At 43.2% G+C, this 16122-nt stretch overlaps 1 protein-coding gene across 1 annotated transcript; it reads right to left on the bottom strand.

Annotated features, from left to right (window-relative positions):
• Positions 1-1866: 1866 nt before the first annotated feature.
• Positions 1867-13212, bottom strand: KCNV1 (potassium voltage-gated channel modifier subfamily V member 1). The gene is made up of 3 exons (XM_021546437.2): positions 12623-13212; positions 10349-10875; positions 1867-2610 (listed from the first exon to the last, which is right to left on the bottom strand). The coding sequence occupies exons 1-3, from the start codon at positions 13102-13104 to the stop codon at positions 2099-2101; spliced, it is 1521 nt and encodes a 506-aa protein (XP_021402112.1). The 5' UTR covers positions 13105-13212; the 3' UTR covers positions 1867-2098.
• Between the last annotated feature and the right edge of the window lie 2910 nt (positions 13213-16122).

Here is a 16122-nt window from a genome sequence, read left to right as displayed (position 1 = left end):
GGATGCAATAAAGCAGCCTTTCCCTAAAGAGAATCAGCTATCTGACTGCATTTCCTTTCTCAAACACAGATCAGATGCTGTACAAGACAGCACAAAAGACATTACAAAACAGCCTTCCCACAATGAAAGCTTCTTCCTAATTCTCTATAATTAGAATGACTTTTGAATGAGAAACAGACTGTACAATTTGTGCAGCCTGAGAGACTTCCTGCTCCAAAGAGCTATGAAATAATAACCTAGAGTGGGCTGCACCAGACCTTCCCCTGCACAATTAATTTTGTCTCCTGGACATCACTGAGAGTTTTGTGGTGGATTCATAGAGTATCTGAGGAGAGGAGAACACTGGGATAATAAAGTTGCTCTCTGTTTACCACAGACCATGAAGATGACCTACAGATTTTCACACCTAGGCAATCTCTGGTGGTGTCCAGTGTTTATCTTCATTCTGATCCTGGTGACAGTTGTGTGTGCTGCATTGGTCCCAAATCAAAATGCTCACCGATGCCAGATGACAAACCAGAAGAATAATGTAAAATCCTATTCAGTTTGCATCAAGGTGCCTTGAAAATATTGGTTGCTGCATTATGTTTATACCATTATTTACAGGGAATGACAAAAAAACACACTCATTTCAAAACAAGTATTATTCAATGTTTATTAAAAGTGGGTTATTTCACCCATTCATATATGCTCAAATGTAGTTTAAGCCTTCTATGTATGTAAATAAATAAAGCTTAATAACACACAGTTAATAGAGGTATCTTTACTGTTTATATTGCCCAAAAGAAATACGAAGTGTGAGAGGTTTGTGAAGTTTTAAATTTAACCTACTAGCTGAGTTATATGCATTCTATGGCTATGTCATAGTCTAGATTAGTGAAATTATATTAAAAAAAAACAACTTTATTTGCTATGAATGGTATTGGGCTACTGGAGAGGTGGGCTGTGGGAAATTGGACCAAAAATATCTTTGATTATTTTAGGTTTTTACTTTGATGACTACATAAAGTAAGTATTCAGTCCAACAAGTGTTCATTTTTCCTTTGAAACAAAATATTTTAATTAAGCATTTTTCTAATAATGACTCAGTGAAGATAATTGAATTTTAAGAAGTCTGGATCATTTAGAATACCTACGATTTAATGGGAGACAGAGAAATCACTGGCTTGTTATCTTTTACAATTACTGTTTCTCCTGTTAACCAGTGGTGACTTGAGCACAAAAACTGCTTATCTACACAAATAAGTCATGGGAATCAAAACACATAGAGAAAGCATAGTTCAAACTAATTTTGTAAATTATTTCTGTATTGCAAAGGCTGTATTAGCTCCTGCAGCTTCTGAAGTAACTATTTATGCTGCTCTGTATTATGGCACTTATTTAATGACTGTTTTGTACTTTGCTATAGATCTTGCATCTCCTTGATACTTCCACCTATCTCCTAATACCCATTATATATCTGGTAGCCCTTTTCTTCTCTGCAAATAAGGAAATTCCAAACCCACCCCTTCCTCCCTCCCCCCAAACCTCATGCTACCCCAGAATAACTTTTTTCATGCAAATAGGGTAGAAGATGGGGATAAAAAGGGGGATCAAGATTAAGCCCATTATAGGAATGTCATCCTAAATGTATTCAATACTTCATTTTCTTAAGACTTCCCTTTTCAGTTTTCCTTAATGACTTTGACTTTTGTTCTTCAAGTGCAAATACAAAAACTAGGCTTTTAAAATTCGAAACACTCTGGCAATTTTCACCAAGACTTTATTATGACACATTATTAGGGATTTAGATTAGACAAATGCTTGCATCATTGTTTTACTTTCATGGATCCATTATTTCCCATCTCACTTACCACGACCCAGTTCTGAAAGTAGGTTTTAGAGTTCCTTGAGAGATTTCATGCTATGTATGCTGCCTTTTGTATACAACAGATATTTCTGTCTGTCCATGTAAGTAAAACTCCATCTGGAAAAGCAAATACACTGTGTGGCAAATAATAAAATAAGAGATACTTAATACTAAATTTCTGAAGCAGTCTATGTGCTACACAAGGTTTAATAACTTCAAAGCCAAAACCAAAAATCATCACACCCGAAGTCAAAACCAAAATTCATCTGCACCACTGCTTCTTGTACTTGCTCTCTCTCTGCTTTTTAACCGCAACATGTCCATGACGCTGCGTGCGTATACGTCTCGCAAATTAACATTGATATTTGAATCGCTGGATGAGTTCTTCATGAGTTTCTTTAAAGCTTCACGCTGCCGAAGAGCAGCTTCTTTAATCTTCAGTGTAAAATAACAGGCAGAAAAGCGGTCATTTATTATCGCTATTGGCAAAGCCAAAACCAGGATTCCTGATAGTATACACATAAAGGCTACTACCTTACCAATGGTAGTGTCTGGTCTAATGTCACCATAACCAACTGTTGTCATGGAAGTTGTTGCCCACCACCAAGCACCAGGGACACTTGTGAAAGTTGTGCCTGGCACACCCTGCTCAACAAAGTACTCCACAGTGGAAAATATAGAGATTCCTACAGAGAGGAAAAGAAGCAGAAGGCCAACCTCCTCATAGCACTGAGCAATAGTCATCCCAAGAGACCGCAAGCCTGAAAGACAAGAAATGCTGTCAGTGAGTTGATTCATGTAGCTGTCATTATATCTTTGCAAAACATTTCTTACTTAAAGGCTGACTGCTTTGTATTTTCTTTGAATGCTGGTGAACATGTCTTGAGAATCACAGACTCACTAACACCAGAGAGGATCTCCAAGGTCATCTAATCCAACCTTAAACTGAACACCAGCTTGTCAACTAAACCAGGTGACACATCCAGCTGTTTCATGAACACTTCTAGGATTGTGATTCTATCACCTCCCTGGACAGCCCATTTCAAAGCTTAACCACCCTTCCAATGAAGAAATTCTTCTTTATGTCCAACCTGAACCTCCCCAGCACAGCCTGAGGCTGTTTTCTCTTTTCTTATTGCTTGATGCCTGGGAGGAGAGGCTGACCCCTCCTTTCAGGTAGGAGGTAGAGAGCAATAAGGCTCCCCCTGAGCCTCCAGGCTGAACAACCCCAGCTCCCTCAGCCACTCCTCATATGATTTACTCTCTTGATCCTCCACCAGTTTTGTTGCCCTTCTCTGGACATGCTCCAGTACCTCAATGTCTTTCTTGTAGTGAGGGGTCCAGAACTGGACGCAGGATTTGAGGTCTCCCACTGCTGAGTACAGGGTGATAAATAGTTTGCTAGTCCATTTGGCCACACTATCCAGGCCATGATACCATTGGTCTTTGTGGACACTTGGGCATAGCTGGTTCATGACACCCAGATCCTTTTCCACTGGGCAGCTTTCAGCCACTCTTCCCTCAGCCTGTTGCACTGCAACAGGGGTTGTGATGCAAGTGAGAACCCAGCACTTGGTTTTAGTGAATTTCATACTGTTGATCTCAGCCCATCTATCCAGCCTGCCCAGATCCTTTTGCAGAACCCCCCTATATCCTCCAGCAGGTCAACTCCTCCACCCATCTTAGTATCATCTACAAAATGACTAAAGGGTAGGATCTGATTCCCTCATTTGGATCATCAATAAAGATATTACACGGGACCGGTCCCAATACCGAGCCTCGGGGACTCCACAACACACCGGCCACCATACACTGTGGCACCATACACTAATTCTCCCCAGGGCCAGTCCTCCAGCCAGTTTTTACCCCAGCAAAGAGTGCATCTGTTCAGGCCATGGGCCTCTCCAGTTTCTCCAGCAGAATGCTGTGGAGACAGTGTCAAAGATTTTATTGCAGTCCAGGTAGACAACATTTATAACAATTCCCTCATCCACTAGGCAGGCAATGTAGTCATAAAAAAAACCCAGGATGATCAAGCCTTGGCTGAACTGTCCTTTCTTAAACCCACAGCTGGGCCTGATCCCTTGGTTATCCTGTACATGCCATGTGATCACACTCAAGACCATCTGCTATATAATCTTCCCCAGCACAAAGATGAGGGTTGTAGTTCCCTGGATTATCCTTCTGACCCTTCTTGTAGATGGGCACTACATTTGCTAACTTCCAGTTACCTGGACCTCCCTGGTTAACGAAGGACGCTCATAAATGATGGCAAGCATCTTGATAAGCTTTTCTGCCAGCTCCCTCATCACCCTCGGAAGAATCCCATGCCCATGCGCCCCATAGACCTGTGAGTGTCTAAGTGGCACAGCAGGTGACTAACTACCTCCTCTTGGATTGCTGGGGGTCTATTCTGCTTCCCATCCCTGTCTACCAGCTCAGGGGGCTGGTTGCCATGAGGATATCCACTCTCTCTGTTAAACAATGAGGCAAGGAAGATATTAAGTACTCCAGCCTTCTCCTCATCCTTGGTGATAATGTTACCCCCACCTCCAGCCAATAAAGGACAGAGATTTTCCTTGGCCCTCTTTTTGTTGGTAATGTACTTCTAAACCCACTTTTTCCTACCTTTCACACTGGTGGACAGATTGAGTTCTAGCTGAGCTTTTGTTTTTCTGATTTTCTCTCTACCTAATGGAATCCTTGTACTCTTCCCGAGTTCCTCTCCTTCTTCCAAAAGTCATAAACTCTCTTTTCTCTCTGAATTCTGGCAGAAGCTCCCTGTTTATCCAGGCTGTTCTTCCTCTTTGGATTGTCTTTAGGCACACAGGTACTGTCTGCTCCTGAGTCTTTAAGATTTCTTTCTAAAAAGTATGCCCAGCCATTCTGAAGCCCTCTGTTTTTAAGGGCTGTTTCCTAAGGGACTCTGATCCAGTGTCCTGAACAGGCCAAATCCTGCCTGTTGAAAATCCATGTGTGAGGTTTTGTTGACCTCTTTCCTCACTTTACCATGAATTGAAAAGACTCTTATTTCATGGTCACCATCCTCATGATGGCCTCTGATCATATCTCTCACCAGCACTTCTGCTGGTCTAACGAGGCACTGACCCTGATAGGCTAAAAAGAGGTGCTGCTCTAAACAGAAGCTGGGAAAAAGTGATTTACAGAAATCACTTTTTCTGTAATTTACAGAAATAGATCACAGCATCAGACTGAACATCTGACATCATTGGTATTTTCTTAATAGAGTATAGGAATTCTTCTCATTACTTATCATTCAAACTATAACACATCTGTTATAGTTCAGATTGTAAGTATATATATACTTATACATAATATCTGAATTATAACACATATAATTTAGTTAAAATAAACTATCTCAATTTATTTATTAGCGGTAAGAGAAGATCTAGCACCACTGTACTTAAAAACACACAAAGATATATGTACTTGGAGACTGAATGCGCCAAGCCTCTGTTTTCCAGCCACTGTCCTCTTTTTCTCTTGGACCAAGGAGCCCTTAGTTACCAAATTTGTGTTGCTATGTGAGTACTTAGACTCCAGTTCAGTTCACTCAATAACTTTTTCTTGAAGGACTGCTTTTAATCCTTTTATAGTTGTCACAGACTCTCTTCGACCCTTCTTCCCACCCCCCCAAGCCCTATCACTACCTTGTATCTGTAGACATCAAACAAATGGTTTTCCAGTAACAGCTGCACTTGTGCCAAACTCAAGACAGCAAAGCCTCTCAATGCAAGCATGAAATCCTGTTAATAGACCATGTACTGCACCAGTCCTTTTGCCCCTGAGCTGCACAGGGAGTCTCTCTAACTCCCTATATTCCTCTCAGAGCTACTGCTTCTAGGCTAGAGTACCCCACAAAAGCAAGCAGGAAAGTAAATCCAAAAATAGTGCAATGGATAAATATTGCACACATAAAGAAAGAAGGAAGATAACAGGGTACCAATTCAGTTGAGACATATAGGAGACTGAAATTATCTTTTGAATTACTCTGGATTAGTTTTTAATACTGTTCCTTAAAAATGTGAGATGTTTTCTCTAATAAATGAGAAAAACATAATGCTTATGAATTACCCTTCATTGGTATACTTCTCACTAAAGTAGTATTTGCAAAACAGCTTACTGAGGCTCTGCTTGAAGATTTCATGTGCTCGTTAGTGCTATAGGCAATTTTGATTTTTTCGACAGTCTCAAACTACAAGATGTTAACATTTATTGCTTTTGGCTCTTTCCTTTCCCCTGCAGGTCTAATGGGTTTTAGAAGTTTTATGTACAGCAAACACTGGAAGTACACAGTAGAGATTGGAGGCAAAGTTGGGGTTTTCTTCCCATGCTATCTGATACTAACTCCAGTAAAGCACTTACCCATATTGAGATCTTGTATTACAATAACTATGATCTGTAGAGTCTTTATTACAATGATATAGATTAAATCTCTAACACAAGGGGAATAATATATATCAGTGCAATATTTTCTCTGTAAATATGACTGCTTTAATATTTTGGAAACACTAACATTAGCAATGCAAAAGCTCCATGAGACAATTGCAAGGACTCAGTTCAAATTCTCATCTTCCAAGGAAGGTAGCCCTTGCCCTGTAAAACTTTGTACTGAACAAGGCAGAAGAGAAAGTCCTTTCAGGTGAGCTAGGAAGAAGGTACAATTTAAAATTATTGCTGTAGCACTTCTTTTCAAAGCATAAATGAATATTATAAAAGCCAGGGTTTGTACCTTATGATGAGTCTTGAGAGTATTATAGCTAAAATAAAAAGCAAATATTTCACATAAAATAGATTTAAATAAGGAAGAAAAGAACAGTAACTGTGAACTCTTTGTATCACATTATGACATTCTAACTTTTCCTATGGTTAGTTATTCTAAGTGTTAAGGGTCTGATTTTTAATTTTTATTCTTAGTTCTAGTATACTCATCTAAAATTAAGATATAGTTCTTCATGTCTTTACATGAAGTCAGGAGACATTTCCAGGAAAATTTATGAATCAGAGAAGTTACTGGACTCCGCAGCTCATTCTAAGGGGAATCAGTTGGTGTAATGACATGTATAAAGTATACTACTATATATGACTTTGTACCTTTTAAAAAATGTCTCAGAGTCCTGGCACATGGCCAAACTAGGGCTGTTCCAGCATAGACACCTCAGCAAGTCTTACAGCTTCTCGTGAGAACTCCTTGCCAGGAGCTGTGACAGTTTGGTTACTCATGCTTGTAAGGTGCTAAGGTGCTGTAACAGAGTTGGTGTGAGGCTGGCAAGCAGCCCCAGCCCTGGTAGGAGGAAGGAGAAGCATTTCTGCCATGCAGGTCAAGTTCAATCTCTCTTTTGTCCAAAGTGACTTGGCAATACAAGCTGCTTCAGTTTATACAGCGTTTAAATAACCCTAAAGTTTTGACACAAAAAGTGCTGAAGTTTCAATTTTTTATGACTCTAGAGGCACAATGGCCTTAAATATGCTATGGTCTTCTCTCAAATATATGTTCATTGCCTTTGCAAGCAAGATGCTCACACCCTACTTCTCCTCAAGAAGTCCCCCTGTACGTGCTTCCTAGAGACCAGCAAGGCTTCCCTGAAAACATGGTCCCAGGGGAAGGCAACAGCCGAGGAGCATCTGAGAACATGACAAATGCAGGTTCAATTCTATTCTTGAAGTCACTAAAATACATAATTTTGCTATATCAGAGGAGTAGTCTTGCCCTCTATCTACACATTTTATGGACAGAGGTACTACTGATTTCTCAGTGGCTCCTTGAAGAGATATAGTACTTTGCATAAGTAACTGCACACTCACACCCGTTTAGCCTGAGTGTTTTTAAGATCCCATCACTCCAGTGAGCTGGCTTCAGCTTCCAAAGGGGCAGAAATTACTTTTTTCATTTCTTATTTTCATTCTTGTTCTTGTCCCACAGAAAGGGTTAAGTTGCTATTTCTTGAAAGTGAACAAAATAACTGTTTTTTTCACCTCACTCATCTCTGGCCCTGACAGCAGGGCCAGACTGCTGTTGTGATTCCAGCTTTGCTATGGCTCCACAAAGTACCACAGAGATGTTCTTGTGGCTCTGAACACTCCTACTTGTGAAACAGAAGCTGCTGCCTGCAGACACAAATCTTCTGCTCTTGTATTCATCTTGCCACACGAAACAAGTGAGCAGTGCCTGAAGCTTTGTCTGGTCTGAGACTGTAGGAATTGTAGAGAAGCCTCACTGGAAGGTTCCTCTCAGATCCAAGGCAAGAGAGCAGAAGAGGTTTAAACTGAGGTTTCTCAGGACTGCCTAGGTATGTGCAAGATGGATGGTCTCGATGCATGATACATATGGGGCTCATCTTGTATTAGGAGCTGTGGTAAAGGATGTATTTAGAAGCACATTAACAAACTTCTTTGTACAGGAGATCAGAACAGTGAGTTTCTACATTTAAATCATACAGATTTGATTTAGCATTCTGCAACTAAGTAGGCAGCAACTGACCTACCAAATAAACATCACAATGGCAGTAACATTACTCCGAGTGGTTTAAATTGATACAAATATTGCTTCTTGCACCTGAAATTGGCATTTTGATTCCAGTAAAAAGAAGACAGCACACCTCCAGATCACGACACTACATTTTTATGTAATTAATTCACTTTTACCTAACATAGAACTATTGAATTCAATGCCACTCAACATTGTGATGTAAACTGTGGTAAATACTGAATAATTAATTAAAAATATATATAAACCTAAGTGTTTAGACCATCCTTGAAAGTATGTGTACCTGAAGTTAGCAGTTATAAAAATATCTGAAACATCCAATTTTAGGTTAATAGAGCCACAAAACAGAGTGACAGAATGAACACATTCATTCTGTAAGAGTAAATTGCAATAAAGTGAAAACTTAAGTTGAATCAACATACTTTTGGAAGACCATTTTTTTAGCACAAAAGTGCCCTGATGAGATAAAATCTTTTTCTTATTTTCAAAACACAGAGAGGATGGCATTCACATTACAACTACCATCAAAAGTGGGTAAAAGCATTGCAAAACACCTCTACCAAACCCTGCAAAACTTATAATGAAGCAAAACACATTGCCAGACTGAATCATTATAAACTTCCTCTCAACTCCTTCCTAAGGGACTGTTATGCATCAGTATAGGCATAATTTAGGGCAGAGAGTAGGATTAAGATACTTCCCAAACCACTATGATTATGATTATGAGTAGTATCAAAGCTACTCCCTGCCACTGGCAGGCAGGTTTGCTACCCTTCAGTGGTAACAAAATAAGACTCTTTCTGCTGCTGGGAGCACACAGTAACTCCTGCTGAATTTGGGCCAGTTCACAGAGAGGGCTCTCCAAAAATAAAACCATTCCTGCTTCATGGCTGAAAATCCTGAAAGGGAACACTGGATGCATTTCAAGTACAATCACCACTGTCTTCAGAACAGCTAATATTTCAAGATAGAGATCATTATTTACTACTAGGATTTAATTTTTCAAAGCTACTAGTGTTGGCTGAACATTTCTCCTGTAAAATTCAGCACCTTCTCCACTGATTTAGGTGGGTACATAATCAAATCAGTTTGAAAATGCCAAGACAGTTTTTATTCTTTCATTTAGCCAGGCATGCACATGCTATGAAATAGTAATAAAATCAGGGGAAATGCTAGAGGAAATTAAATACTTTCCAATCATTTCCAGCTTCCTCTGATAAATTCCCACTGGAAAATGTTAACTTTTATGCCTTCCTTTCACCAGAGGGAGCACACAAGATGGTTCACAGAAATGCATTTCACCTTCCACCCCACCCCTGGCTTGCTGTTCATTCACCTGTCAGGAGTGCCAGGGCAATAAGGGCCCCAGGCCTCTTGGTGAACGCTGGCTGAGCCTGGCACTGCTGCTCTGCATTGCCCCTGATGGGCTCCATATACCACTGGAATACCAGTGGGTTCAATGGGGCCAGAGAGGCTCTCAACCCATCACCTGAAAAGGTTCTAAACAGTTTCCTTGAAAAATTCTCCACTGTGGTTGTTTTCAGGATCTGTGACATGGACAAAATGATGACATAATTCTTTGCATATGCTTTTAAACAAACAAAATTGCGACAGCTGTCATTAGTGGGCCTTGGAACATACAAAAAGTCTGGGCTGATGATCTCTGCTTCTTCCCTAATAAAATCAACACACATGTATGTTTTAAAATTAATCACATTATGAATGACTGGTGGATGATTTACAGCATGCAACACTGAGGTCTGTTTATGTAAATGTTCAATGCAAACAATATACAAAGCTTTATGAAGAGCTAAAATTTTTTGAAGAAGGCCCTTGTCACTCAATTAGAACATTCAAAAGTGAGATTTTCAAAAGCCATTGCTGCTAACAGATTGTGTCATGCAATGCACACACAAAAGGGAGGACTGTGCCCAGGGACAACTGTTGCAGGCAGTGAAATTGAGAAATATCATAGCAATGGCCAAATATACCTGTTGAATGTCTTCCCAGCTTCAACATCCGCAGGGCTCTGAGAAGTCTCAGCACTTGGACAATGCGCCCCACGTTCTCCAGCTCTTGGGAGCTCTCACCACCACACAGGCTCTCTACCAGCAGGGTGATGTAGAAAGGCAAAATAGCAAGGAGATCTATGATGTTTGCCACACTCCTTAGGAAGCGGCACCGATCTCGTGCACACAGGAGCCTCAGGACAAACTCCGCTGTGAACCACGCAATGCACAGGTACTCTAGGGCATCCAGCAGTGGTGGGGCCAGCCAGCTCAGCTCTACTGAAATCAAAGCCATGTTGGCAATTGACACAACAACAAAAACCATGGACAAGGTGCCAAACGTCCTGGCTGCGGCAGAGGAGCCAGGCTTTTCCAAAACTTCCCAAAGTTTCTGTCTGACATTGGGACAGAGGCTACCGGAAAAATCCTCTTCTTCATCTTGGGCATCCAGTTCTTCTGCATCTTTCTTGATGTCTAAGGCTTCACTCAGCTCCTTCCTCCTGAAGTACCTGCCCAGGAACACCCCCGCAAGAGATTTTGAATACCAATACACAGATGCTTGTCTTATCATTTACCATGCAAATCAGAAGAATACACATTCAAGTTTACCTTATGTGAACTCAGAAAACCCTAATATCAAGCATATGGCTTATATTGTTGAGCTCCTGCAGCATATTTCCACTGACTGATACACTTCTATTACCCCATTTCACATCAGTGATACATTCTACAAGCAGAGTAATTTTACTGGTAGTGATTTATTTATATGGATCATGTTGACCACAGTAGGATCTGCACCACGACTAACAAGAATTCTTAGAAGCAATCCTGGCACAACCAGATTCTCTGTTTTTAAACACTTCTTGATTTGTTTACTTGCATGCCATTTTTATTACACTGGTCCATATTTGCAATAGCAAAACTGAAGGCATAATTAAAGCCACACAGTTCATGGGTAAATTTCTGATCAATACACACTAAGATGACAATGTATCTTTCTTTAGATAAATGGGCTCCCACCAAAGTGGACAAGCATTTGTACTAAGTAAAACTTACAGACTGTAAATATATATTTTGTCAGAGTAAGAGTATATTTAAAGTAGTATTTTGTCAATCATAACCATACTCAAAGTACACTTTAAAAAAACCCTTTTTCTTTCCTATCTTTCTTTTTGACTGCTGCGAAGCTCAAGCCTTAGACAAAGGTGTTGTGCAATTTTGCCTTCAATACAGTTAGTCCTGCATATGTCAAAAAGGCCTGTAGTTCCATGTATCACTAAAGCTGTAGGAACATTCAGTTACACTTACCAGAGAAGGAAGAAAGGGATGAAAACTAGGCTCCAATTTTCTCAGCTGAAGAACTGAACCATACTAGGGTAGGATATCTCTAATATCCTTTTGGGATGGTATTACTTCTTTCTTTCTAATAATTTTGACGTAACTGCTATAGTTAAATAGCAGTTACGCTCTTTAGAAAATTCATTTATTCAATACTAAAAAATCCAAACCAGTAACATTGAATATGGTGGGAAATTAGCTGCAAATAGAATTAACAGAAACATCCTGGGGGTGGTTCAGTCAAAACCCACCTTGTTCCAAAACTGCCTGTTATAATTTGTCTCCAGCGAGCCATGTTCCCGCTGTTGCTGCCCCCTCCCTGTAAGCTGCTACATCCACGTGCAATGCTTCCTTTCATGGCTCCTCCTGGAGCCATGCCACCCACACTCAGCCTGGCAGGTGACCAGCCCCCCTTCTGCCTCTCCAGCTTGGATTTGGAAATCCTTCAAAATTAAAGTGCAGGTGGGCAGGATCCAAATCCTCCCAGCATTGTGCCCGACTCCACATCTAATCCCTCTATGATAACCTCACACTGAATGACTGAAGGGGCATCTTTCCTTTTACAATCTTTTAATCTCTGGTATTGTCCTTTTCAACATTTTGAGCTTCTAGGGCCAGTTTGAAGCCACTACAGGACATCCCAGACTCTGATCCTGTTGCTGTCTCACTATCTTGACCTCGCTAGCAACCTTTCCCACAGTAAATGGTAACTGTGACCTCACCCAACACATCTCCCATTTCTGACACCCATCTACTGCTAGAGCAGCACTTGGGGCTCAACTCACACAACTTTTCCTGCTACCTCACCTATCCCCACTGCTGGATCTCCCACCTGAGAGTACCTGAATGCAAGTCAATGTGGAACTCATCTAGCCCACAATCCACAAGATGAGGAAGCCTCCTCTTCTCACAACTCACCGGTCTCTGCAGCAGGAATCAATGCTGAGCTCATCCAAACCCCAGTACTGGATCTCTTGCAAGAAAGACAGTGCACAAAGCTGCTCCATCACATGCAGCCTCCCTGTCTGGTAGTAATTCAGGATGTAGTGAAATGCCTGTGAGCTTCGGTCAAAGAAGTATTCATTCTCCACAAGGTTGGCATCATCACAAAGCTCAAGGAGGCCAGAAGCCACATCCCGGGCAGCAGAGACCACGACTGCCAGTTTGCCAAGACGGGTGTCAGGGTAGCAAGACAAAGTTTGCTGGGACATCACAAAGCGGCTGCCTCCTACATTGATAGTAAAGCAGTCCAGAGAAGGGATGACCTTCTGGAGCAGGGGAGCCTGCTCTTCCTCACTGGAGAAAACACTGGACTCTAGTGAACCCAGGGATGTGCTACTCCCTGGTTCCTCCAAGGATGCTTGGGAAGAAAGAGACATGCAGCAGGGAGGCGACTTCATCCTGTAGCTGCCAGCAGCAGCCCACACTCTCCAGGATCAAAATCACGACACGGCTGTAGAGAAGGCTGCCCCGCCTGCGGGGCGCCCGGGCCAGGCTCGCAAAGTTGCCTCTGGCCACCGTCCCGGGGACCCCGCGCCGCTCCCGCTGCCCGCGGGCGGTGGCCGGAGCCGGGCGGAGGTCAGGCGGGCGCGGCGCAGCCCGGCGCCGCCCGCACCCGCGAGGATGCTGCAGGAGCCCCGGGAGCTGGGGCGGCGTCACCTCGTGCTGTCCGCGCCGGCACCATCCGCCCGCGACGGCCCCTCCGCTTCAGCGCTCATCTCCGGCCGCTGCGTCGGGGCAGGGGAAACCCGCCGGGACGACACAACACGGAACGCCGGCGACTCCGGGCAGCGCCCCGACAGTGGCCCCGGGGGCCGCCGGCCAGCCCGTCCCTCCCGCCCCGCGATCGCTCTTCGGCCGGAGCTGCTGCGGCCGGAGCCGAGCCCCGCGAACGGAGCGCCTGGGCAGGGCTGCCGCCCCCGGCCCGCCCGGCCGCTCCCCGCCCCCGGCCCGCCTCACCTGCCCGCCGCCCGGCCGTGCCGCCCCCGGCTGCGCCTCCGCCCGCTCCCCGGCTCCGGACCTGCGGCCGGCGCCAGCGCCTCTCCATGGCGGGCCCTGAGCCGCGGGGGCCGGCGGGGCGGGGGGCGCGGGCCGGGCCGGGCGGGGCCGCGCCCTCCCCGCGGGGCCGAGCCGCGCCCGCCCCGCCCCGAGCCGGGGCCGCGGGGCCCGGCGGCCGCAGGTGCGGCGGGAGTGCCCCGAGCCCAAAGGGGCTGCCCCGAGCCCAAAGGGGCTGCCCCGTGCCCACCGGCGCTGCCTTGGGACAGCCCGGCGCTGCCTCGGGACAGCCCGGCGCTGCCTCGGGACAGCCCGGCGCTTGCGAACTTCCCCGAGCCCGTTCGCAGGGCGGCTCGGAGCTGGCCCTCCGCAGTGTTTGTAACCCCAAACGTGTCGCTAAGCAGGTAACGTGTCCTCACTCAGACTGCTCAAGTCTCAAGTCACTCCCGTAAAGAAGTGACTGTAAATCATTGGGAGTGAGCGAGCCTGTTTTAGCCGAGCTGCACTCAGCCTGTTTTCAAAAATACTCTGGAATCTCTTCGTTACCGTCCTGTGCTGACTTTGTAGGTCTTCAGTTCAACAGTGCAAAAATTTAGCTCACTCTCCTCATTATACTTCCTTTTCTCCTATGAAGCAGTTATTTCTAACAAATACTTTCTTTGGAAATTCGTGCTTTCTGCTGCCTCTGACTCCTCGCGAGGGTGGGCAGCTGCCGATATTGCAGTGGAACCTCCCAGGAGGGGAAATTGTGCATGTAAAATGTGGCGTTCTGTGTCATGCCACCAGCATCATGTGACATCTCACATCGCTTGTTGCATACAGCTGTGTCCAGTTATGCACATTTCTATCATTTACCTCAGAGAGGTCTCATGGAGTTTCATCTTTTGGGTACTGAGTAATCCATATTTCAAATGAAGCTGAGCTGAACATTTATCATATTGCAGAATTACAACACCCACAGCAACCTCTCTCTACTCAGCACTTGCTGGCATAGAAATCTGCTTAACTGACTGTTGGCAAAAAAATGCACAGATCAGAGAGAATCCAATGGAGAATAACAAGGGTGGAGTTTGGAAGTCATGGCCCAGGAAGAAAACACAGAGTGGGATAGCTACAGTCAAAGGGTGTGAGTATTGTGATAGTCTTCAGACATGTAAAATGCTGCTCACAAAGACTGTTGACTTTGGATGAATTGGATGTGTGTACAAGTAATGGAGTTGAGCAGCAGGAAGGATATTTAGGGTAGCCATTAGGAAAGCTTTGGTGAAGCAGTGGAAGAGGTACATTTTTGTCTGTCACAGGTCATCAGTGAGCTGGCTGGACAAGGATCTGTCAGGAATAGATGTGTGGTGCTGCTTTTCCTGAGGTAATCTGGAAGGGTTGGATGAACTTGTGATACCCTTTCCAGCTCTATAATGCTGTATTTTAAGTGTATCATAAAGAAAAATACTTATTTTCATAGATGTTTCCCTTTTATTGTTTAAAACAATCAAACATAATTTAAATTAATAGACACAAACCTATGAATTAATTTTCCTTTGAAATATCAACAACAGCTGTTATGCATCAGGCTTTCAGGAATCACTCATTTTTAATCCAGGATTGCCACTCAGGAGTGCAGTCCCTCTGACAGATAGCACTTAAGCCAGCACTTAATTAAAAACAATAATTAAAAAAGTAATTAAAACCACCAGTCAGACCAATTTAACAGCATCAATGAGAAGTACCTCGGAACAGCGAGATGCCTTAATGACTGTAAGAGACCCCTAACTGTTCAGTCATTAAACTGCTTACTCAAGCTCTTTTCAGTAGTCATTCTTTCCATCATCCAAAAAGACTTTTTCAGGAATATTTTCTCCAATAGAAGGGAAATTTGAAAACACTCCCCTCCCATCATGACTATTCAAGGGATTACTTCAGATTCACTGGTGTTTCTAAGAACCTCACTACCAGTTTTGACTTTGTCTAGTCAAAGTCAAAACTGCCTCAAATGCCTCATTAGAACTGTAGATAATTTGTTCTTAAAATACTCTGATGCATAATTTCCAGTGCATGTATGAGACCTTGAGAGATCAGATTCATTTTTCTGTTTACTTATGTCCTTTATGGATAAATGACTGTATACAGCTGTGTATATTTCTTTCACTTCAAACTTAATTTTTTGCCTGATTATCAACTGTTCAAACCAGAGTGTTTTCTTCAAAAGAGTAGAGGAAAGCCATATGTTAAGGATATACTTTCCTTTAGTTTTTGCATTCTTCAATGCACTTCTTACTGCAGGAAAATGACATCAGTAAAATTCCGTTTGGAACTTCCAAACTGTAAACTCACATAATCACAATTAGACTGGAGATATATACATCATATAAAACCTTACTTATGAGTGCTGTTTCTCTGCTAGTTGTAAATTTAGTTTTTTACTA

The sequence above is a fragment of the Lonchura striata genome, chromosome 1, assembly GCF_046129695.1.
Source record: "Lonchura striata isolate bLonStr1 chromosome 1, bLonStr1.mat, whole genome shotgun sequence".
NCBI lineage: Eukaryota > Metazoa > Chordata > Aves > Passeriformes > Estrildidae > Lonchura > Lonchura striata.
This window is presented reverse-complemented; position numbering and strand designations above follow the sequence as displayed.